The sequence below is a fragment of the Triturus cristatus genome, chromosome 10 (assembly GCF_964204655.1).
Source record: "Triturus cristatus chromosome 10, aTriCri1.1, whole genome shotgun sequence".
In the NCBI taxonomy this organism is placed as follows: Eukaryota; Metazoa; Chordata; class Amphibia; order Caudata; family Salamandridae; genus Triturus; species Triturus cristatus.
Window position 1 is genome coordinate 119,321,174 of NC_140593.1, and position 26,272 is coordinate 119,347,445.

At 49.3% G+C, this 26,272-nt stretch overlaps 1 protein-coding gene across 1 annotated transcript in view; it reads left to right on the forward strand.

Moving 5' to 3' along the window:
• Nucleotides 1-26,272, forward strand: part of STT3B (STT3 oligosaccharyltransferase complex catalytic subunit B) — a 449,914-nt gene that overhangs the window by 396,357 nt on the left and 27,285 nt on the right. Inside the window, exon 15 of the mRNA XM_085630572.1 lies at nucleotides 15,588-15,800. Within this exon, the coding sequence (XP_085486698.1) occupies nucleotides 15,588-15,800 (213 nt within the window). The remainder of the gene's footprint in view (nucleotides 1-15,587; nucleotides 15,801-26,272) is intronic.

The window sequence follows — 26,272 nt, forward strand, 5'->3', positions numbered from 1 at the left end:
ATGGATACCTTCTCTACTTCAGAAAGATCTGTGAAAACTCTGCCCATGCTGAAGGGGGTCCTAAAACAGGCTAATGACATTTTTAAGGAGACCACTAGGGCGAGAGTCCTTAACCCTAAAATTGAAAAAAAATATAGGCCAGCTCCAGTGGACCCTGCCTACATAAGAGGACAGTTACCTTTAGACTCATTGGTGGTTTCCAATGCTCGGAAGAGAGCCAACTCAGACAACTGGTGATGCTCCTCCCCCCGACAAGGAGTCTAAGGTCTTGGAAACATCGGGAAAGAGGGTTGCTGCACAGGCAGCTAACATCTGGAGAATTGCCAACACTCAGGCACTTCTCGCTAGATACGACAGGGCGCATTATGATACCCTAGAGACACTGCTGCAGCACCTCCCAGATCAGTATAAAGAAGGAGCGGAGACACTTATTAGAGAAGGGAAGCTCATTAGTAACGCTTTCATTAAATGCGCTCTTGACGCAGCTGACACTGCAGCTAGGGCTATCAACACCAGCGTCCTGTTAAGAAGGCATGCTTGGTTGAGAATCTCGGGATTCAAACCAGAGATACAAACAACTATACTCAACCAACCGGTCAACCCTAACTCCTTCTTTGGCCCCGAGGTTGACACCACCCTAGAGAAACTCAAAAAAGATAGAGACTGCAAAGTCTATGGGGGCTCTGCAATCCCAGCAGTTTCGGAGTGGGTCTTTTCGTCGCTCTAGCAACAGAGGACCATCTAAAACACAGAACTCCCAACAGTCGCAGTACACTAAAGGAGGTACACAGCCTACCTATAACAATAATAGTAGAGGTGGATACCGTGGAAACAACATCAAAGGCAGAGGCCGAGGAAACAACAGCTCCAGGTCCTCCGCCACCAACAAACAGTGACGCCTTGTCACTGCCACCCGACCACGTAACACCTGTCGGGGGGAGACTACAGAGGTTCCTGCCAGTCTGGGAATCCATTACTACAGACAGGTGGGTGAGAGAAATTGTCCAGTACGGTTATTGTCTGGAGTTCACGTCCACTCCACCCAACATACCACCAAGACACCGTCCTATGTCCGCAAAGCACTTGCACTTATTCCAACAGGAGGTTCTCAGTATGCTCCAGAAAGGAGCCATAGAACTCGTGCCTGCAAAGGAACAAGGATCAGGGGTGTACTCACTGTATTTTCTGATTCCCAAAAAGGATGGATCTCTCAGACCCATACTAGATCTAAGACCTCTAAACCGTTACATTCTGTCAGAGCATTTTCACATGCTCACTCTGCAACAAGTGCTACCGTTGCTCAGTCAGGGAGACTTTCTCGCAACATTAGACCTCATAGATGCGTATTTCCATATACTCATACACCCCTCACACAGAAAATACCTCAGGTTCACTGTTCTCAATCAGCATTACCAGTTCAAAGTCCTCCCTTTCGGGGTAACGACGGCACCCAGAGTGTTCACCAAGTGCCTGGCTACAGTGGCGGCACACTTAAGGAGACCGCACATACATGTCTATCCTTATCTGGACGACTGGCTTAACCAGGGAAAGTCGGCCCAGCACTGTGCCAGCCACATGTCCCACACCATTCACCCTCTTCACAGCCTGGGCTTCTCACTGAATTATCCAAAGTCCCACCTTCAACCCAACCACGTACAGCAGTACCTAGGCGCAACCATGGACACTCTGGCAGCCACGGCACAACCAAATTCAGTGAGGATCAACAGCATTCAGTTGCTCATAAAGAAATTCAGACCTCAACACTCACTCCCAGCAAGAGTGTTTATGCAGTTGATAGGCATGATGGCCTCCTGCATCTTCATAGTCCCACACGCAAGATTACATATGCGCCCGCATCAGGAGTGCTTGGCACGTCAGTGGAATCAGGCCCACGGACAGTTAAAAGACCTAGTGTTGGTGAGCGGTCGGGCATACAACTCTCTGCATTGGTGGAATCCACAAAACCTTTGCAAGGGCCGACCATTCCAGGAGCCTGTTCCACAAATCATACTGACAGCGGACGCGTCTCTCCAGGGATGGGGAGCTCACGTACTCAATTACACAGTGCAGGGACTATGGTCGACACAGCAAAGGAGGATGCACATCAACCTTTTGGAACTAATGGCGATCTTCCTTGCAATGAAAGCATTCAAGATACACTTGTGCAACAAGGTCGTGTTGATCCGAACGGACAACATGACCGCCATGTACTACATACAGAAGCCGGGAGGGACACACTCGCCACAGTTCTCATCTGGCTCAGAGCATGTGGAAGTGGGCCATTCAGAGGAACATCTTCCTCATGGCGGAACACCTCCCGGGCAAAGACAACCAGATGGCAGATCTGCTCAGCAGGCACAGCCACCAAATGCACGAGTGGGAGATACATAATCAGTACTCCAACCGTACTTCCGACAGTGGGGTCATCCAGAGATAGACCTATTCGCCACAAGGGAAAACGCAAAATGCCAAAACTTTGCCGCCAGGTTCCCACATCCACAGTCGCAAGGCAATGCAATATGGATGAACTGGTCCGGCAAATTTGCGTACGCTTTTCCCCCAGCACCATTAATACCGCTGGTGGCACGCAAGCTCAAGCAACACTCGATGACGCTCATCCTGGTTGCTCCAATGTGGGCACGCCAGCCATGGTACACCACTTTTCTGGAACTCTCCGTGGTACCGCATCAAAGGCTACGGCTCACACCCACTCTTTTAAAGCAGAGCCGTGGCGAGATTCAGCACCCAGATCCGCAACAGCTGAACCTGGCAATCTGGCTCCTGAGATCCTAGCATTTGGCTACCTAAACTTGCCTCCAGACTGTATGAATATCATCAAGGAGGCAAGGAGACCCACTACCAGAGCATGCTATGCGGCCAAGTGGAAGAGATTTGTCATGTATTGTAAAAATAATGACATAAATCCACTGGATGCGTCAACCCAGAACATTATCTGTTATTTATTACACTTATACAGATGCAATCTAGCATACAATTCCATCCGTATACATTTAACCGCATTGGCAGCTTACCTTCAGAACAGGCAGCACCTCTCACTCTTCAAAGTGCCTGCCATCAAAGCTTTCCTGGAGGGCCTCAAACGTGTCATTCCCCCTAGACACCCCCCGTCACCAGTCTGGAACCTAAATGTGGTCCACACCAGACTAATGGGACCACCTTTTGAACCTCTACACTCCTGTGAGATTCAATTTCTAACCTGGAAAGTAGCTTTCCTCGTTGCCATTACTTCCCTAAGACGAGTTAGTGAACTTCAGGCACTCACCATTCAGGAGCCATTTATACAGGTTCATGCAAACAGGGTCGTGCTATGCACCAACCCTACTTTCATGCCCAAGGTCATTTCGCAGTTCCATATGAACCAATCTATAGAACTACCAGTGTTTTATCCTAATCCCGAGAATGTAGCGGAGAGAATGCTCCACACCCTTGATATCAAAAGAGCTCTCATGTACTATATTGATAGAACACAAACTTTCAGGAAGACAAAACAACTGTTTGTTGCCTTTTCCCCGCAGCACAAGGGCAACCCCATTTCCAAAGCAGGGATAGCTAGGTGGATCGTTTAAATGTATACAGATTGGCTATGAAAAAGCTAAGCGCAGGGGCGTGGCCGAGCCGCAAGATGGCCGCCGTTTAACGGGGCTCTGCCGGCCGAACACATCATCCGTCAACCCATCCGTGTTTGCCTCATTGCCCGGGCAGCCAGAGCGGTTGGAACGTGGTGTTGACGACCTGGGGACCTGGCGGCAGTTTCCGCGGAGGAAATCGGTGCAGTATTGCAGCCGCGCTGGCCCTGCGCTGTGCTGCCGGAAACCCCGCGAGCCGAGGGTCGGCTATCGCTGTAGCGCGAGTCCCCGGCTTGGGCCCTCGCTCGGACACGTGGGGAGACCAGGCGGAGAGGACCTGCGGCGCTGCTGAGATCGGGGCCCGTGGGGCCGGTGAGCCGCATCGGGAGCCTGGGGAGATTGCGTGCGGACCGCTCCTGGAAGTAATTCGAGACCCGAGGACACCACGATGACTCCGGTAGGACCTGAGCGCTGCGGAGCCGCCTGCTAGTTCTGCTGCGGCTGGCGCCGCCGCCGCGGTGTGGACCGCGCTCCGGGGAGCCTGAGTGATCGGCGCTGGCCTGGCTGCTGGAGGAGGTCGCCTGTTCTTCGCTCTCCCGGCCCTGTTTGGGGTTGGGGCTGTTGCCTACTGCTGCCGGAGGAATACTCGCGACAGGCCTGGTGGCGACGCGGCCGGATATAGGTGTACCACTGAGGGCGGCAATCTCCTTGTACCTCGCGCCCAAGTGGAGTTGGCGCACGCCACTGGACAGGAAGACTTGGCGACCCGGCTGTAGGGCTGGGCGAGGGTGATGGGCCGCTCCCTCTAATACCTTGAGTCGACGTATCTGCCTGTCCACGCAGCGGCCCCGAGCCGCGCTCTCCGTGAGGTGGGGCTGGCCTAGTCCTTCTCTGTCGGCGCTGTGGGCCGATCGTCGCGGCCGCTGGCCTGGGAATTGCAAGGGGAGACCTCCCGAGGAAGCGGCACTTGACTGCGAAGTGTGTTGGCCTGTGATCGCCCCCAACATCGGATCCCCCTGGCTGATCTCCCCTGCGGGATCATGGGCAAGCCGGACAATAAACAGCCGCGGCTACAGTTCGAGCGAAAATCCGCCCGTAACGTGGAAATGGGGCCGGCATCGCAGACAGTGGTCCCTGAGACACAGATGGAGCCCTCACAAGAAGACGACATAAAGGGTATGTTCCGTGAACTAAAGGGCTGTTTGAGGGAAATTGACTCCAAACTTGACACAATGGCACAGCGAATGGAGGGCCTGTCGCGCACAGTCGATCAACATGGGGAAAGGCTAACGGCGGCTGAGACGCGTATTGCGGACTGCGAGGAAGGCCTGGGGGAAACCCGGGAACGTTTGCTGCACATGGACAAAGTCTTGGATATAATACGTGGGCGCAATGAGGATTTGGAAGCCCGCTCTCGCAGAAACAACGTGCGCATTCTCGGAATTGCGGAGTCCACAAATATCGGCAACATGGAGCAATTTGTGGAAGGCATGTTCCGCGATTTATTTGGGGCAGAACTGTCGGCAATGTTCTTGATTGAGCGTGCACATCGAACACTTGGTCCTCGCCCGGTGCCTGGGGCACCACCGAGACCGAACCTGGCTCGCGTTCTCAATTACCGTGACCGAGACACTATACTACGGCTATCCCGGGAAAAGGGAGCCCTCACTTTCCAGAACATGGCCATTTCCCTATATCCCGATTTCACACAGGCGGTGCAGGCAGCGAGGCGCGAATTCATACCTGCCAAAAAACTCTTTCAAAAAGTGGGGACCAAATATGCCATGTTGTACCCTGCCAAGTTAAAAATTCACCACAAAGGGAAGCAGCTGATCTTCACGGAGGCGAAGGAGGCGCTGAAATTTGCCAGGAGAGCGGAGCGAACGACTGGGGAACAGCGCGCAAGTCGTGCGACCTCCCCGGTGGACCAGCTGAGCGACGTGGAATGAACTGCCGGACTTTTCTGTGACCCATGTTATACTACTGTGCAGCATGGCGTCAGGTCAATCTGCGGATGAGTACCCATAACTTACTTGAATGTTTATATCTTGCTGCCTGTGGTGGGTGGTGACGGTAGAACAGACTAGCTGCAGCTGGGATCCCACAGACTCATGTTTGGACATAGATTCCACGGGTGACACCGTTAATACTGAGGGTGATGCATAAGTCGTTGCCTGTTGTGTATGATCTGCTTGGGGCTTTGGTAGGTGGAATGTTCGGCCACCCTATTGTTCACCGATGGGGGAGTGTGCAGGTAACCCCACGCCCTCGAAGGGATGATTCCTGTGAAACTGACTTCTTTATGGGTTAAATTGGGGAGGGGTACGGCATCTCAACCTAATTGGGGGGTTGGAGTGGGAGGTTGGGTGGGGGGGATTGTTTTGTTTGTTGTTATTAACCTGCAGAAATGTCATACACTTTTGATAGACGACTCGGTGTTGCCTCTACACATCCACGCTCTCTTGCTAAGTGTCGGGACTGGTACACTGGATACCCGGCTGCTCGCCCTGCCCCTAGCCCCGCACATTGGCACACTGCTGCGTAGGGACTATTATCCACTGCTCCATTGACCGAGCTACGCTGTCTGACTTGGAACATACGTGGTCTTAATGACCATCGCAAGATTAGGTTGACGCATGCGCACTTGGCCAGACACCACATCGACATATGTCTTTTACAAGAGACCCACCTGTTACAGAAAGCGGGAGACCGATTGCGACATGCTAGGTGGGGTGAGGTACACACGTCTGGATGCTCCAGTTACTCTCGTGGGGTGGCCACCTTAATACGCAAAGGGTTACCATGGCAAACCTTTAAAGTAACTGCCGACTCGGAGGGCAGATATTTAATCATACTGGGGAAATTGTTCCATAAACAGATAATCCTAATTAACACTTACGGTCCCAACACGGATGACCCGGATTTTTTCCGGACAGTCTGGCTAAAGGCACAATCCCTTGGCGCGGGGGAGTGCATATGGGGAGGGGACTTCAATGCCGTACTCTCGCTGGAAAATGACAGGGAAGGTGCGGCGCGCACGCATCATCCGCAAACAGCAAATCTTCTTCGAGGTCTAATGGAAGAATATAACCTGTTGGACTCGTGGAGAATCCTGCACCCCGGCGAGCGTGAGGGCACATGCTTCACCCCACACAGAAAGGCGTGGTCTAGATTAGATTTTTGGCTAATAACTCCACATATTCAAGCCTGGACGTCTGACGTGCAACACAGAGCGCGTACTCTATCGGACCACTGTCCGGTTGAACTGGTGCTACGGGTCCCCAAACCATACATCGCCCCATTCACGTGGCAGCTACCTACGCAGGCCCTGCTAGATCCGGTATTCCGCGAGGAGGTACACCAACATATACTTGATTACTTTGAACTCAACACAAACTCAGTGGCGTCGGTTGGCACCCTATGGGACGCGTTCAAGGTGGTAATCCGGGGCCATTGCATTGCGGGACAGGCTAGAGTGCTGAAGTCCATTAGAAATACACTCCAGAGACTGGAGGACCGCTTACATAATCTAGAAGTACAATATAGCTCGCACCCCTCAGCGACCACTCTAGCGGAAACACGCGCCGCCCTAACGGAATACCAGGCGGAGGCGGACAGGGAGCTTAAATTTCTACGCAGACACGCAGCGGCGCGCAGATATGGCGAAGGGGATCGCCCGGGTAGAACATTGGCCCGGCTGCTGCGCTCGCAAAGAGGTTCCTCTTACATTCCTTCTATAGAAACGGCGCAGGGCGACACCGTGCACTCCCCTCCAGAGATACTGGATACGTTCAGGTCCTTCTATAAAAAGTTATACCGCTCCAGGGGTGGGACTGGCGCAGCAGACGTTGCTGATTACTTAGACACGGTTCAGTTGATCTGGTTTAATGCGCATCAACAAGGTTATTTCGATCGCCCCTTTGACATTGACGATGTGAAGGAGGCGTTGGGGTCCTTGGCCCCTGGCAAGGCGCCTGGACCGGACGGTCTTCCGGCACAGTTCTACAAGGAATACGCTGACATCCTCGCCCCCCGGCTGCTGGCTGTATATGATGAGGCGGCTGAGTCTGGGATACTCCCCGCGTCCATGAGAGAGGCCCTCATTATTGCCCTCTTAAAACCCGAGAAGGCCGCCCAGAGCTGTGACTCTTATCGGCCGTTGTCCCTTATAAATACAGACGCAAAGATATTTGCGAAAATGCTCGCTTTGCGATTACAACCGGTGATGCCACTAATGATCCGCCCAGATCAATCGGGGTTCGTGCCGGGCCGCTCCACGACCCACAACTTACGGACCCTGTTCGGAGTGTTACACTACTTGGCTCCTCATGTCAAGGCTGCAGTGGTACTATTGGACGCCACGAAAGCGTTCGATTCCCTGGAATGGGCGTTTCTGTTCACCCTGCTGCAGCGAATGGGAGTAAGCGTCGCGTTCATCCGATATATTCGCCTGCTCTATACCAACATCACTGCCCGTGTGAGGGTGAACGGGCTGGTCTCCGAGCCCTTTGGCATCGGTAGGGGCACGAGACAGGGTTGCCCTCTGTCGCCCCTACTATTCGCGATTGCAACCGAGCCCTTGGCAGCCCGGATCAGGCAACATCATGCGAACAGGGGAATTGGATTTTCATCCCGTGCGCTGACCATTTCACTGTACGCGGATGATATCACCCTTTATGTGACTGACCCGCAGGTTAACCTCTCCCCAATGACGAGTGAACTGATGAGGTATGGTCTGCTTTCAGGGGTGACTATTAATTGGGAGAAGTCGGTCCTCCTGCCCTTAACGGAGGCGACATCCCGCTTCACGCCGGATTGCCCGCTGAAGTGGGCGGACGGGCCGTTACCTGGGCGTATGGGTTAGCACGGACATGCAGGAACTGTGGACGGAGAACTACGGGAGGGCTGTGCAGTGGATAGAGGAAAGGGTAGGCCGATGGAAACACCTGCCCCTGTCCCTGGCGGGTAAGATAGCTGTGACCAAAATGGTCATACTGCCCAAGCTCCTCTACCTCTTTGTTAATATCCCCCTCCCCTTGCCTAAACACTTCTTGAACAAGATACGATCGCTCATGATCGAACTGGTGTGGGGGGGTAGACAGCCGAGGGTAGCATGGGAGACGCTCACCCTCCCACAAAGACAGGGAGGTATGGCGGCGCCAGACTTCGCGCTGTATGCGTATTGTGCGCAGGCGCAATTCCTGCACTATTGGGTACACCCCACGCCGTATCAGCCACATGTGGCGATAGAGGCGGACATGGTTGGCCCGCTCCCGCTCCGCACTGCCCTATATGCGCCACACAAGAGCAGGCGGGACGAAATCGATACGGTGCGTGCGCTTCAGTGGGCCTGGGACGGACTGCGCCGCCGGGCCAAGTTAGATCTTCTCTATACGTCGGCAATCCCTCTGCGCGGGAACCCCATGTGGCCCCCGCTACAGAGCATGAAAACGGGAGAGCGCGCAGCGTCTCGGGGTCTCCATACGGCGGGAGACGTCTTTCCTGATGGTGTCTTCATCACGTTACCGCAGATGTGCGCTGCGGAGGCCCCGACGGCGCTAGACGTCCTGCTTCATCACCAGCTTCGCCACACATGTAGAGCACTGTTCCCGACATTCCCGGAGCCGCCGCCCAGTCTGATGGCTCTGGAAAATGTCCTGAAGGTGGAATCGGGGCGCAAGCTGATTTCTCGGCTATATAGCCGCATGCAAAGCGATCATCCAGTGGTGACCCCGGCGGCGCGCGATCTGTGGAGCGCTGCGTTGGGAACTGAAATTCTCGATACCCACTGGGACCTATGCTGCAGAATGCTTGAGACATTATCCCCTAACTACAGACTCCGGCTTATCCATTTCAAGTACATACATATGATATATCGCACCCCACGCAGACTTCATCGTATTGGCTTACGAGACACGGACAATTGTTGGAAATGCACTGCGCGTGGCGCTGACTTGTTGCATATGGCGTGGGAGTGTCCCATGATCGCCCCCTTTTGGGAAGAGGTGCTGCGGCTGGTGTGTCTCATTACGGAGCTTCCGATTCCATGTACCCCTCAGACTGCACTGCTGGGGATCCTACATATGGTCAAGCCTAAACATCGCCGACTGCCGGCCATGCTCCTCCTACTTGCTAAGCGCCAGGTTGCGATACACTGGGGGGCTACCACAACGCCTACTATCAGGGAGTGGCTTAAGAGTGCTGTATACTGCCAGACGCAGCTCACCCTCTTCTGGGAGCTCCTGCCACCACGCACGCGTCCGGGGGACATATGGGGCCCTTTCTCACAGTGGTTGCTTCAAACACCGCTCGATCCGCTGTAGGGCGCTGACCCTCGAGCCGGATGACCGGGGGGAGACAGATGCCGAGATTGCTGAGGGGTTGCAGCGGCTGACGCTGAAGATGTGGGAGATGTTGGGGGTGTATTGGGGGCTGAGACGAGGGGAGATTCTGCTCTTGTGTCTCGCTCTGGCACTATTGTGTGGATACCTATTGGCATTATGGACATCGTTGTATATGGAGGTGACTGTCTCGTCTATACTGGATTCTATACATTCTGCAGTGTATTGTGTTTGTACTGTTGTTGAAATGCAAATAAAAAAATTCAAAAAAAAAAAAAAAGAAAAAAAAAAAAAGCTAAGCGCACACTAACGATTCCTCCGAGAGCCCACTCCACTCGAAAGTTGGGGGCCTCCATGGCTTTCCTGGGAAATATTCCCTTAAAGGAGATATGTAGAGCAGCCACATGGTCCACTATACATACCTTTACCAAACACTACTGTGTAGATGTACTCTCAAGACAGCAGGCTGCTGTAGGCCAGGCTGTTCTCAAAACTCTTTTTCAGACTGCTGCAGCTGGCACGGGCAGCCGCCGCTAAACTGAGGGACTGCTATATAATCTATGCACAGATATGAATTCAGCAGCCCACATGCCTCGAACTGATTATGCTACTTACCAGTATGCATCTGTTCTTGGCATGTAGGGCTGCTGACATTCATATCGCCCACCCTCCTCCCCGGCGCCTGTAGCAGCTGTAGCATTCAGTAATTTCTAGTTAGCATGGTCATCATTCACTGTATTACACTCCATCTCTGCCACAATGGCGAAAAACAATCTAGGGATGGAGGGGATGCCCATGCGCACTGTAGTCCAGGGGAGGAGCCACCTATCTCGTGATACTTCGAAGACTCTTCCAGGACAACAATGTGCAATCATCCGGACCCAACACTAGGCGGCGATCTATGCACAGATATGAATGTCAGCAGCCCTACATGCCAAGAACAGATGCATACTGGTAAGTAGCATAATCAATTTAGCTCTTCCCTGGCAGGTGAAGGGGCTAACTTACAGGCTTCGTTGGAGTCTGGGGGCCTATCTGCTGTTTTAGGGTAGGGGGTTCAAAACCCTTGATGGTGAACACCCTTCTTCCACCCTCTGTATGCAAGCTGTGGAGCCACCAACTCAGGCTTGACAGTTGATTGACTAGTCGGGTCTTTTTGTTGGCTAGGAGGGACTTCACCAGTGCCTATTGTGGAGTGTTTTGTAACCCCTTTATTTTGGTCACCCCCAGTGGATGTTCTAGTTACCCTTGTCGTGACCCAATGGTCTGCCTTCTTTCCCAATTCTTGGGGAGAAATTTTACTTAGGTCTACCAGATACTGATGCAACTTTTCATCAATGCAATTACTTGTGTTCTTTCATAAACCAATTATAAAGACCATCCTAATTTTGCACTTTGCTTCAAGTCAGCCAGCCATCTAGTGTCTTAACTGAGTAATCTACAAATTCCACCCAGAGCTGACTCTGGGTTTTCTGAGCCCCCCTGAATCTAATTCTATACTCCTCAGTTGTGAGTCCAAACCCCTCAGAGTTCTCTTCATGAGTTCAAAAGATCCAGCTCTTAACGCTCTGGTAGCTTGGCACAATGTCAGTCAGGCCTAACTTAAAGGCAATGTGTTAAGTATTTATGCAGCACACAGAAAGCAATAAAGTGAAACCACAACGCAAGAAATATCCCGCACCAATTTAGACCAATAGAGTATATTTTTAATACGTTTTTGACACCTAAACAACAAAAATCCAATCAGTAGAACAGAGTTGGGATTTTTTAAAGTTGAAGGTAAAAAACTAGTACCTAAAAGATTAGTGTTAACTGCTGGTATCTAGTTGCTAGGGGGAGATCAGAGTCTCAAAATATGGCTGACCACGATTAAGCGCGAGTCGGATACAAGAAGTGGTTTGGGGCTGGTCAGTGCTTACCTTCATATTTGTCAGGCGGTGTAAGAGGAGGGAGCATAGTTGTCGGGGAGCTGCTAGGCAATTTCACTGTGAAGATTTCTACGTTTGGATTTAGTCACTTTTTTTAAAGCTAAAAATCTCCAGCGGGGTACGCTGTAGCCAACGAGAGTTCCATGAGGTCAGATATCCTTTTGGTGAAGGATGGCTGAATAGGATTTGCTGCTTCGGAGAAGAACATAGCAGGAGCTTCTTTGAATTCAGACCAAACAGCAGTGCACCTTTGGCGGACAGACCAGCAGGTTGGTCTTGGTCTTCTTTGTTCTCAGAGCAGTTTTTTAGCCAAAATATCTTGAAGTCTAGAGCTTTGGATTTTGGCTATCTCTTTAGCAGCACCATAAAATGTCTAGGACTGGAGGGGCACCACTTGGGAGGTTATGGCTTATTTAGGCTTTGTCATGGTGCGAGTTCAAGATGGAAGGAGCCTTTTCTGTTCCTGAGGCTCTGAACAAGAAACCAGCAGACTAGCACTTGCAGTCACCCTGGTAGTCCCGGGTGCAGGGCAGGCTTCTGTGGGTTCATGTCCTGCCCCAAGCAGCTAAGCAGGCTTTCCAGGTGCAGCAAAGCAGCCTTGTGGAGTACACAGTAGGCTACAACAGCAGGCAGTCCTCTGAAAGGCCTCCCGCAGGTCTAGAAAGTGTTCTGAACGATCTGAAGAGTGGACCTGAGGGTCTTGTGTTTATACCTGGTGCCTTCTTTGAATTAGGAGAAGTTTCTAGAGAATTCCCTTTGAAGTGCTTGTAGTTTCCTTACTCCCATGCTCTGGCATCAAGCTGGCTGTATGAACAATGCAGGATTGCTGTGTGTGAAGACTGTTGATTGCCCATCCATGGAACATTTAATTCCTCTATTGCGTGGCTGTCTGCGAAGAATAAACAAAGTCTAACTGCCAACTACACCCAGTCATGTGACCCTGGAGAGGTCTGGCACCAAATAGTTTAGAGCTGGAAAATGTCAACTTTCTAACAGTGTTACAGCAAACAAATGATGGACGGAATGCTGTCAATGCAAACATTCTCCCCCAGTCAAAAGATCTGTGTTAAATCCATAGTTCTTTTACCCACTACGCCACCCCAGTTTGGACCCAGCCATATGCAAATCAGTCTTGGCCCTGTGCCCCATGGGAACTGTCCAGACCGAACTGCCAGGCCAGGTCCTCCCTGGACCGGAAACAAGCATCCTGGGACCGGTTTCAGGGTATGTCATCCTTCTTCAGCCAGGGTAGCTTGAATCCAGTGGCACGGTGAGCAAGGGAGCCACGTCTAGGCATATCCATCCCACTTAGGGCGGAAAGTGTTACAGCAAACAAACGATGGACAGAATGCTGACAATGCAAACATTCTCCCCCAATCAAAAGATCTGGGTTAAATCCATCGTTCTTTTGCCCACTACGCCACCCCAGTTTGGACCCAGCCATAGGCCCAGATCTCTGTACTGGGGTGAATGTATGACATTGTTCTGCATTCTGTCCAACTGTTTATGCATTTGTCACCCCGAGTGGGACGGGTATGCCCAGACGTGGGTCCCGTGCTCTCTATGCCACTGGAATCAAGCTATTCTGGCTGAAGAGGGGTGAAACCCCAAAACCGGTCCTAGGATGCTTGTTTCCACTCCAGGGAGGACCTGGCTTGGCAGTTTGGGCTGGACTGTTCCCATGAAGCACAGGGTCAAGACTGATTTGCATATGGCTAAGTTCAAACTGGAATGGCATGGTGAGCAAACAAACTATGGATTTATGCCCAGATCTCTGTACTGGGGTGAATTGTATGACATTGTTCTGCATTCTGTCCATCAACTGTTTTTGTTTTTGAACTTTCTAACAGTGGCATTTTCAAAATTGGAACTAAAAATCCAACTTTGCCATTAAAGTGGATTTTTAATTACAGTTTCTCAAACACTAAACATGAAATACTTACTTGCATGATCATTATTAAATGAAATAAGGCAGCCCAGTGTTATCCTATGAGAGAGATAGGCTTTGTAGTAGTGAAGAAAACCTGAACCTTAAAGTACATGTCCGACCTTTTAATTTCAATGCACTCTGCCCTATGGGCTACCAAGGGCCTTTCTTAGAGGTGACTTGTATGTAATAAAAAGGGAGTTTAAGGCTTGGCAAGGAGGTTGTATTGCCCACTCAAATTGCCAATTTAAAACTGCACACATGCTGCAGTGTCAAACCTGGGACATGTTTTAAGGGCCTACTTAAGTGGGTGGCACAATAATTGCTGCAGCCCCGCCAGTAGCATTTAATTTCAAGGCCCTGGGTACATGGCATACCACACTACAAGGGACTTATAAACAAATTAAATATGCCAATCAGATGTTGGCCAATTTTGCCATCTTTAAAGGGGGAAGCATAAGCACTTTAGCACTGGTTAGCTGTGGTAAAGTGCACAGAGTCCTAGAGCCAATAAAAATAAATGTCAGTAGAAAGTGGAGCGTAAAGGCAAAAAGTTTGGGAATGACCTTTTAGAGACTAAGTCCAATAATTGATTTTTCTTTCGGTCTACAGCATATAGACGTGACTTTACTGACATTTTGAATGAATGATTGCTCTATCAAAATGAAAGTAATGCATGCAGACATGTTGCTGATCTTTCTATCAGAGATAGAGACAGCTCAAGAGAGCACAGATGAAAGTCTCATGGGTAGGGGTTAATCTAAAGCAAATTTAAACTAACTACCAACTGAAGGAGCCCTAGTAGCAGACACTTTATTTGTAGCAAACGGGGATGAGCAAATCCACCCTATGCAGTGCGTAGGCAGTATCCTTGAAATGACAATCGGCGACATGTTCATGTCATGCACCACGAGGTTAGAAATATTGCAAACTGTTGAGGTGAATGGCTGAACACAACTGAGACTAAATAGGTGTTTGATATTGTAGAGAATGGATATAATGTGCAGTTGAAGAATGCTCTTCACATGCTTCCAACTAGAACGTTGAGGTCATTGCACTTGATCCAGCCAGTTGAAATACTCTTCTAAACAAGTTAGCTATAGGTGACCCAAATGTTAAAACTTCAAAGCTTTTTAATGCTGTCACTTTTTAGTAGGGAAAAAGACCCCTCCCAGAAAGTTTAGACTCCTCTTCAACCCTAGAAGATGTAATAGCTACCAAACATACGGTTACTAAAGGTAAGTAACTGTTTTTTTTTTGTTGGTCAGTCATGATTGAACTCAAGGGTGCATACATTTTGGGTATATGACGCACACAATGTGTAATGTAAGATCTGACATAACCATTTTGAAACAAGGATGCACTTCTAATAAAACCATGTCTTTAAGAAGGCCCATTAATTTTCCCTTTATATTTGGACTATGTAATAATTAACTTGGTGTGATGTATTGTAGGCAGGGTTCTATAACTGAGAAATCAAAGACCTAATTTGCAAGTTGGTATGACCAATAAGAAATTGTTTTTTAAATTAATAAAAAAATTATACTCCGTAGCCATTTAAAACTCTATCATACTGTGCCTGGCCTTCAGCTACTGAACTCACATCCATGCTTATCCTAAAAGATTACTTGCCTTTGTCATCTGTAAATGACAATGGTGAAGTTGGGGACAATATTGTGTAGATTATTGCGCTGTACATCAAATTTCTAACCTTCTTTGAATAATTTTATAATACTTTTACAATATTTCTTGTGATTATTGTAGTCTTTAAATTAGTGGTGGATAATATGTTTTACTTATTCAGCTTGACTTTCGGACACCACCTGGCTTTGATAGAACACGGAATGCAGAAATTGGGAATAAAGACATTAAATTCAAGCATTTAGAAGAAGCTTTTACATCTGAACATTGGCTGGTTAGGATATATAAAGTGAAACAACTTGACAACAGAGAGACACTGGATCATAAACCTCGTGTTACCAATATTGTACCAAAACAGAAGTATTTATCCAAGAAGGTAGGTGTCCTTTAACATACTCTGATTTTAATTTTCCATGTCTTCATTTAATGCACCAAGTCATTTAGCAGTGTCCAGTAGGAATGGCTACTGTTTAGGTTTGGCTATTCAATGTCACATGCAATATTACACTCCAATCCCTTTGAGCATAATGTTAAAGAATCTTCCAGTGTGGAGGAAAAAATTAATTATTCTTACACAGTTCTCTGTAAACGAACTGTTGCCAACATTAGGCATTTGAGAATGTATGTTTGTTTTTATGATGGCTATTTAAGTTTTGTGACATCACTCACCTGATGGCCACTTTAAAGGTATATGTGGAAGCAAGTGCAATTTCTGATTTTTCATTAAGCAAGCGTGAGGCTTTATGAATGGAGTTTAAATGGTATGGAAAGATAATTTAGCATTCAGGGTTTTCATTGTTGTCACAGTTGAAACCTAATTTACCGTAATTATAAAAAAAAAAACAGGCATTTGATTTAACCCCTTCGCTGCTAGGCCTTTTCCCCTCCTGTGCTAAGCCCTTTTTGGGCTATTTGAGGTAGTGCGCGCTTAGGCCCCTGTAACTTTTTGACCACATTAGGTATCCACGCCAAATTTGCGTCCTTTTCTTCCAACATCTTGGGGATTCTAAAGGTACCCAGGGTTTGTGGATTCTCCTAGAGGGGTCACAGAAATTAGTCAAAATACAGCAATTTTTTTTTTTTTTTGTGAAAAATGTGAAAAACGGGCTGCAAATGAAAGCTTCTGGGTTTTTCTCTGCAAATGGTATCAAAAAAGGGTTTGTGGGGCTGAAATCACAATTTCTCCAGCTTTTAGGGAATGACAGACTTTTGTTAGAAAACCAACATTTTTTACACAGTTTTGGCATTTTTCTGGGACATACCCTATTTTTGCTATTTTTTGTGCTTTCAACCTCCTTCCAGTTAACGGTAGAAAAGGGTAACAACACAATAATGGATCCTGGAAAGCTATACATTTTTGAAAAGTAGACAAAATTCTGAATTCAGCAAGGGGTCATTTGCGTAGATCCATCAAGGTTTCTTTATAGAAATTTACAGGCAAATATATGAGAAATTAAAAATTTGTTGAAAAAAGCAGCCTCTTGAGTCAACGTTTTTACCTGTAACTTCTTCGAATTATGACATCTCTTTGAAAGCAATGTACCGTTACATCCGGTAGACCTTCCTGGTTGTGTGGACATATAGGACTTGTAGGTTCATCAAGAGCCCAACGAACCCAGAGTAGAAAAATGAGCAGCATTTTGTAATGTTTTTTTTTTTTGGTCCGGGTATATAGCAATTATTGTGGGAAAATGTATACTTGGAAAAATCGGTATGAAAGTCACCTATGTATTTCTGAAATGGGAACAAATTACAGAGTTCAGAAACAGTGCATATTTGCACATTTTCGAAATTGGGAATACTCATATTTGCATGACAATTATTGGTCATTTTTCAAAATGACTTTTTTTTTACACAATGTCTTTCATTTGGAAGGGAGAAATGCATCAAAAATCAACAGGTAATAACAGTAGCTTTACAAATTTGAACTACCCTAAGTCTCCCGAGAAAAATGGTACCTCACTTGTGTGGGTAGGCATAGTGCCCACGACAGGAAGTGGCTCAAAACCTAAGGTGAACACACCACATTTTCACACTGAAAATTTACACTTTTTTTGCAAAGAGTCTAGCTGTAGTTTTTGAACCCTAGCCCTGCCGGCACCTAGGGAAACCTAGCAAACCTATACATTTTTGAAAACTAGACACCCAGGGGAATCCAGGATGGGGTGACTTGACTGCCTCCCACCATGGTCTGTTACCCAGAATCCCTTGCAAACGTAAAAAATTGAAAAAAAAACCACATTTTCCCCACATTTCTGTGATGCAAAGTTCTGGAATCTGCGTGGATCCACAAATTTCCACCCACCCCGCGTTCCCCAAAGTCCTACGAGAAAAATGGTACCTCACTTGTGCGGGTCGGCCTAGTGCCCGCGACAGGAAACGGCGCAAAACGCAACGTGGTTTTGGAGTGAAAAATGACCCTTTTTTTGGCAAAGTGACTAGCTGTAGATTTTGTACCCTAGCCCTGCCGGCACCTAGGGAAACCTAGCAAACCTATACATTTCTGAAAACTAGACACCCAGGGGAATCCAGGATGGGGTGACTTGACTGCCTCCCACCATGGTCTGTTACCCAGAATCCCTTGCAAACGTAAAAAATTGAAAAAAAAACCACATTTTCCCCACATTTCTGTGATGCAAAGTTCTGGAATCTGCGTGGATCCACAAATTTCCACCCACCCCGCGTTCCCCAAAGTCCTACGAGAAAAATGGTACCTCACTTGTGCGGGTCGGCCTAGTGCCCGCGACAGGAAACGGCGCAAAACGCAACGTGGTTTTGGAGTGAAAAATGACCCTTTTTTTGGCAAAGTGACTAGCTGTAGATTTTGTACCCTAGCCCTGCCGGCACCTAGGGAAACCTAGCAAACCTATACATTTCTGAAAACTAGACACCCAGGGGAATCCAGGATGGGGTGACTTGACTGCCTCCCACCATGGTCTGTTACCCAGAATCCCTTGCAAACGTAAAAAATTGAAAAAAAAACCACATTTTCCCCACATTTCTGTGATGCAAAGTTCTGGAATCTGCGTGGATCCACAAATTTCCACCCACCCCGCGTTCCCCAAAGTCCTACGAGAAAAATGGTACCTCACTTGTGCGGGTCGGCCTAGTGCCCGCGACAGGAAACGGCGCAAAACGCAACGTGGTTTTGGAGTGAAAAATGACCCTTTTTTTGGCAAAGTGACTAGCTGTAGATTTTGTACCCTAGCCCTGCCGGCACCTAGGGAAACCTAGCAAACCTATACATTTCTGAAAACTAGACACCCAGGGGAATCCAGGATGGGGTGACTTGACTGCCTCCCACCATGGTCTGTTACCCAGAATCCCTTGCAAACGTAAAAAATTGAAAAAAAACCCACATTTTCCCCACATTTCTGTGATGCAAAGTTCTGGAATCTGCGTGGATCCACAAATTTCCACCCACCCCGCGTTCCCCAAAGTCCTACGAGAAAAATGGTACCTCACTTGTGCGGGTCGGCCTAGTGCCCGCGACAGGAAACGGCGCAAAACGCAACGTGGTTTTGGAGTGAAAAATGACCCTTTTTTTGGCAAAGTGACTAGCTGTAGATTTTGTACCCTAGCCCTGCCGGCACCTAGGGAAACCTAGCAAACCTATACATTTCTGAAAACTAGACACCCAGGGGAATCCAGGATGGGGTGACTTGACTGCCTCCCACCATGGTCTGTTACCCAGAATCCCTTGCAAACGTAAAAAATTGACAAAAAAAACACATTTTCCCCACATTTCTGTGATGGAAAGTTCTGGAATCTGCGTGGATCCACAAATTTCCACCCACCCCGCGTTCCCCAAAGTCCTACGAGAAAAATGGTACCTCACTTGTGCGGGTCGGCCTAGTGCCCGCGACAGGAAACGGCGCAACACGCAACATGGTTTTGGAGTGAAAAATGACCCTTTTTTTGGCAAAGTGACTAGCTGTAGATTTTGTACCCTAGCCCTGCCGGCACCTAGGGAAACCTAGCAAACCTATACATTTCTGAAAACTAGACACCCAGGGGAATCCAGGATGGGGTGACTTGACTGCCTCCCACCATGGTCTGTTACCCAGAATCCCTTGCAAACGTAAAAAATTGACAAAAAAAACACATTTTCCCCACATTTCTGTGATGGAAAGTTCTGGAATCTGTGTGGATCCACAAATTTCCACCCACCCCGCGTTCCCCAAAGTCCTACGAGAAAAATGGTACCTCACTTGTGCGGGTCGGCCTAGTGCCCGCGACAGGAAACGGCGCAAAACGCAACATGGTTTTGGAGTGAAAAATGACCCTTTTTTTGGCAAAGTGACTAGCTGTAGATTTTGTACCCTAGCCCTGCCGGCACCTAGGGAAACCTAGCAAACCTATACATTTCTGAAAACTAGACACCCAGGGGAATCCAGGATGGGGTGACTTGACTGCCTCCCACCATGGTCTGTTACCCAGAATCCCTTGCAAACGTAAAAAATTGACAAAAAAAACACATTTTCCCCACATTTCTGTGATGGAAAGTTCTGGAATCTGCGTGGATCCACAAATTTCCACCCACCCCGCGTTCCCCAAAGTCCTACGAGAAAAATGGTACCTCACTTGTGCGGGTCGGCCTAGTGCCCGCGACAGGAAACGGCGCAAAACGCAACGTGGTTTTGGAGTGAAAAATGACCCTTTTTTTGGCAAAGTGACTAGCTGTAGATTTTGTACCCTAGCCCTGCCGGCACCTAGGGAAACCTAGCAAACCTATACATTTCTGAAAACTAGACACCCAGGGGAATCCAGGATGGGGTGACTTGACTGCCTCCCACCATGGTCTGTTACCCAGAATCCCTTGCAAACGTAAAAAATTGACAAAAAAAACACATTTTCCCCACATTTCTGTGATGGAAAGTTCTGGAATCTGCGTGGATCCACAAATTTCCACCCACCCCGCGTTCCCCAAAGTCCTACGAGAAAAATGGTACCTCACTTGTGCGGGTCGGCCTAGTGCCCGCGACAGGAAACGGCGCAAAACGCAACGTGGTTTTGGAGTGAAAAATGACCCTTTTTTTGGCAAAGTGACTAGCTGTAGATTTTGTACCCTAGCCCTGCCGGCACCTAGGGAAACCTAGCAAACCTATACATTTCTGAAAACTAGACACCCAGGGGAATCCAGGATGGGGTGACTTGACTGCCTCCCACCATGGTCTGTTACCCAGAATCCCTTGCAAACGTAAAAAATTGACAAAAAAAACACATTTTCCCCACATTTCTGTGATGGAAAGTTCTGGAATCTGCGTGGATCCACAAATTTCCACCCACCCCGCGTTCCCCAAAGTCCTACGAGAAAAATGGTACCTCACTTGTGCGGGTCGGCCTAGTGCCCGCGACAGGAAACGGCGCAAAACGCAACATGGTTTTGGAGTGAAAAATGACCCTTTTTTTGGCAAAGTGACTAGCTGTAGATTTTGTACCCTAGCCCTGCCGGCACCTAGGGAAACCTAGCAAACCTATACATTTCTGAAAACTAGACACCCAGGGGAATCCAGGATGGGGTGACTTGACTGCCTCCCACCATGGTCTGTTACCCAGAATCCCTTGCAAACATAAAAAATTGACAAAAAAAACACATTTTCCCCACATTTCTGTGATGGAAAGTTCTGGAATCTGCGTGGATCCACAAATTTCCACCCACCCCGCGTTCCCCAAAGTCCTACGAGAAAAATGGTACCTCACTTGTGCGGGTCGGCCTAGTGCCCGCGACAGGAAACGGCGCAAAACGCAACATGGTTTTGGAGTGAAAAATGACCCTTTTTTTGGCAAAGTGACTAGCTGTAGATTTTGTACCCTAGCCCTGCCGGCACCTAGGGAAACCTAGCAAACCTATACATTTCTGAAAACTAGACACCCAGGGGAATCCAGGATGGGGTGACTTGACTGCCTCCCACCATGGTCTGTTACCCAGAATCCCTTGCAAACGTAAAAAATTGACAAAAAAAACACATTTTCCCCACATTTCTGTGATGGAAAGTTCTGGAATCTGCGTGGATCCACAAATTTCCACCCACCCCGCGTTCCCCAAAGTCCTACGAGAAAAATGGTACCTCACTTGTGCGGGTCGGCCTAGTGCCCGCGACAGGAAACGGCGCAAAACGCAACGTGGTTTTGGAGTGAAAAATGACCCTTTTTTTGGCAAAGTGACTAGCTGTAGATTTTGTACCCTAGCCCTGCCGGCACCTAGGGAAACCTAGCAAACCTATACATTTCTGAAAACTAGACACCCAGGGGAATCCAGGATGGGGTGACTTGACTGCCTCCCACCATGGTCTGTTACCCAGAATCCCTTGCAAACGTAAAAAATTGACAAAAAAAACACATTTTCCCCACATTTCTGTGATGGAAAGTTCTGGAATCTGCGTGGATCCACAAATTTCCACCCACCCCGCGTTCCCCAAAGTCCTACGAGAAAAATGGTACCTCACTTGTGCGGGTCGGCCTAGTGCCCGCGACAGGAAACGGCGCAAAACGCAACGTGGTTTTGGAGTGAAAAATGACCCTTTTTTTGGCAAAGTGACTAGCTGTAGATTTTGTACCCTAGCCCTGCCGGCACCTAGGGAAACCTAGCAAACCTATACATTTCTGAAAACTAGACACCCAGGGGAATCCAGGATGGGGTGACTTGACTGCCTCCCACCATGGTCTGTTACCCAGAATCCCTTGCAAACGTAAAAAATTGACAAAAAAAACACATTTTCCCCACATTTCTGTGATGGAAAGTTCTGGAATCTGCGTGGATCCACAAATTTCCACCCACCCCGCGTTCCCCAAAGTCCTACGAGAAAAATGGTACCTCACTTGTGCGGGTCGGCCTAGTGCCCGCGACAGGAAACGGCGCAAAACGCAACGTGGTTTTGGAGTGAAAAATGACCCTTTTTTTGGCAAAGTGACTAGCTGTAGATTTTGTACCCTAGCCCTGCCGGCACCTAGGGAAACCTAGCAAACCTATACATTTCTGAAAACTAGACACCCAGGGGAATCCAGGATGGGGTGACTTGACTGCCTCCCACCATGGTCTGTTACCCAGAATCCCTTGCAAACGTAAAAAATTGACAAAAAAAACACATTTTCCCCACATTTCTGTGATGGAAAGTTCTGGAATCTGCGTGGATCCACAAATTTCCACCCACCCCGCGTTCCCCAAAGTCCTACGAGAAAAATGGTACCTCACTTGTGCGGGTCGGCCTAGTGCCCGCGACAGGAAACGGCGCAAAACGCAACGTGGTTTTGGAGTGAAAAATGACCCTTTTTTTTGGCAAAGTGACTAGCTGTAGATTTTGTACCCTAGCCCTGCCGGCACCTAGGGAAACCTAGCAAACCTATACATTTCTGAAAACTAGACACCCAGGGGAATCCAGGATGGGGTGACTTGACTGCCTCCCACCATGGTCTGTTACCCAGAATCCCTTGCAAACGTAAAAAATTGACAAAAAAAACACATTTTCCCCACATTTCTGTGATGGAAAGTTCTGGAATCTGCGTGGATCCACAAATTTCCACCCACCCCGCGTTCCCCAAAGTCCTACGAGAAAAATGGTACCTCACTTGTGCGGGTCGGCCTAGTGCCCGCGACAGGAAACGGCGCAAAACGCAACGTGGTTTTGGAGTGAAAAATGACCCTTTTTTTGGCAAAGTGACTAGCTGTAGATTTTGTACCCTAGCCCTGCCGGCACCTAGGGAAACCTACCAAACCTATACATTTCTGAAAACTAGACACCCGGCGGTTTCCAGGGAGGTATGGCTTGCGTGGATCCCCCAACGTTTCCTTACCCAGAATCCCCTGCAAACCTCAATTTTTGCTCAAAAAATCACTTTTTTAACACATTTTGGGGTGGGAAAGTAGTGGCATCACCGGGCTCACACAAATTTACCACCACCCAGCGTTCCCCCAGGTCTCCCGGTAAAAATGGTGCCTCACTTGTGTGGGAGGCCCAAGTACCCGCGGCAGGCAAGGGCCCCAAAGGTAGTGAGGCCACCTCAAGATGGCCTATCGCCAAACCACCTGGTTTTGCAAGGGGGGTCACTTTGGTTTTTGGCCCGGTGCGCGGCGGCCATCTAGGGAAACCTACCAAACCCAGGCATTTTTGAAAACTAGACACCCGGCGGCTTCCAGGGAGGTATGGCTTGCGTGGATCCCCCAACGTTTCCTTACCCAGAATCCCCTGCAAACCTCAATTTTTGCTCAAAAAATCACTTTTTTCACACATTTTGGGGTGGGAAAGTAGTGGCATCACCGGGCTCACACAAATTTACCACCACCCAGCGTTCCCCCAGGTCTCCCGGTAAAAATGGTGCCTCACTTGTGTGGGAGGCCCAAGTACCCGCGGCAGGCAAGGGCCCCAAACGTAGTGAGGCCACCTCAAGATGGCCTATCGCCAAACCACCTGGTTTTGCAAGGGGGGTCACTTTGGTTTTTGGCCCGGTGTGCGGCGGCCATCTAGGGAAACCTACCAAACCCAGGCATTTTTGAAAACTAGACACCCGGCGGCTTCCAGGGAGGTATGGCTTGCGTGGATCCCCCAACGTTTCCTTACCCAGAATCCCCTGCAAACCTCAATTTTTGCTCAAAAAATCACTTTTTTCACACATTTTGGGGTGGGAAAGTAGTGGCATCACCGGGCTCACACAAATTTACCACCACCCAGCGTTCCCCCAGGTCTCCCGGTAAAAATGGTGCCTCACTTGTGTGGGAGGCCCAAGTACCCGCGGCAGGCAAGGGCCCCAAACGTAGTGAGGCGACCTCAAGATGGCCTATCGCCAAACCACCTGGTTTTGCAAGGGGGGTCACTTTGGTTTTTGGCCCGGTGCGCGGCGGCCATCTAGGGAAACCTACCAAACCCAGGCATTTTTGAAAACTAGACACCCGGCGGCTTCCAGGGAGGTATGGCTTGCGTGGATCCCCCAACGTTTCCTTACCCAGAATCCCCTGCAAACCTCAATTTTTGCCCAAAAAATCACTTTTTTCACACATTTTGGGGTGGGAAAGTAGTGGCATCACCGGGCTCACACAAATTTACCACCACCCAGCGTTCCCCCAGGTCTCCCGGTAAAAATGGTGCCTCACTTGTGTGGGAGGCCCAAGTACCCGCGGCAGGCAAGGGCCCCAAACGTAGTGAGGCGACCTCAAGATGGCCTATCGCCAAACCACCTGGTTTTGCAAGGGGGGTCACTTTGGTTTTTGGCCCGGTGCGCGGCGGCCATCTAGGGAAACCTACCAAACCCAGGCATTTTTGAAAACTAGACACCCGGCGGCTTCCAGGGAGGTATGGCTTGCGTGGATCCCCCAACGTTTCCTTACCCAGAATCCCCTGCAAACCTCAATTTTTGCTCAAAAAATCACTTTTTTCACACATTTTGGGGTGGGAAAGTAGTGGCATCACCGGGCTCACACAAATTTACCACCACCCAGCGTTCCCCCAGGTCTCCCGGTAAAAATGGTGCCTCACTTGTGTGGGAGGCCCAAGTACCCGCGGCAGGCAAGGGCCCCAAACGTAGTGAGGCCACCTCAAGATGGCCTATCGCCAAACCACCTGGTTTTGCAAGGGGGGTCACTTTGGTTTTTGGCCCGGTGCGCGGCGGCCATCTAGGGAAACCTACCAAACCCAGGCATTTTTGAAAACTAGACACCCGGCGGCTTCCAGGGAGGTATGGCTTGCGTGGATCCCCCAACGTTTCCTTACCCAGAATCCCCTGCAAACCTCAATTTTTGCTCAAAAAATCACTTTTTTCACACATTTTGGGGTGGGAAAGTAGTGGCATCACCGGGCTCACACAAATTTACCACCACCCAGCGTTCCCCCAGGTCTCCCGGTAAAAATGGTGCCTCACTTGTGTGGGAGGCCCAAGTACCCGCGGCAGGCAAGGGCCCCAAACGTAGTGAGGCCACCTCAAGATGGCCTATCGCCAAACCACCTGGTTTTGCAAGGGGGGTCACTTTGGTTTTTGGCCCGGTGCGCGGCGGCCATCTAGGGAAACCTACCAAACCCAAGCATTTTTGAAAACTAGACACCCGGCGGCTTCCAGGGAGGTATGGCTTGCGTGGATCCCCCAACGTTTCCTTACCCAGAATCCCCTGCAAACCTCAATTTTTGCTCAAAAAATCACTTTTTTCACACATTTTGGGGTGGGAAAGTAGTGGCATCACCGGGCTCACACAAATTTACCACCACCCAGCGTTCCCCCAGGTCTCCCGGTAAAAATGGTGCCTCACTTGTGTGGGAGGCCCAAGTACCCGCGGCATTCAAGGGCCCCAAACGTAGTGAGGCGACCTTTGGGATAGGCAATGTTGATGTTGCCTCACTACGTTTGGGGCCCTTGCCTGCCGCGGGTACTTGGGCCTCCCACACAAGTGAGGCACCATTTTTACCGGGAGACCTGGGGGAACGCTGGGTGGTGGTAAATTTGTGTGAGCCCGGTGATGCCACTACTTTCCCACCCCAAAATGTGTGAAAAAAGTGATTTTTTGAGCAAAAATTGAGGTTTGCAGGGGATTCTGGGTAAGGAAACGTTGGGGGATCCACGCAAGCCATACCTCCCTGGAAGCCGCCGGGTGTCTAGTTTTCAAAAATGCCTGGGTTTGGTAGGTTTCCCTAGATGGCCGCCGCGCACCGGGCCAAAAACCAAAGTGACCCCCCTTGCAAAACCAGGTGGTTTGGCGATAGGCCATCTTGAGGTGGCCTCACTACGTTTGGGGCCCTTGCCTGCCGCGGGTACTTGGGCCTCCCACACAAGTGAGGCACCATTTTTACCGGGAGACCTGGGGGAACGCTGGGTGGTGGTAAATTTGTGTGAGCCCGGTGATGCCACTACTTTCCCACCCCAAAA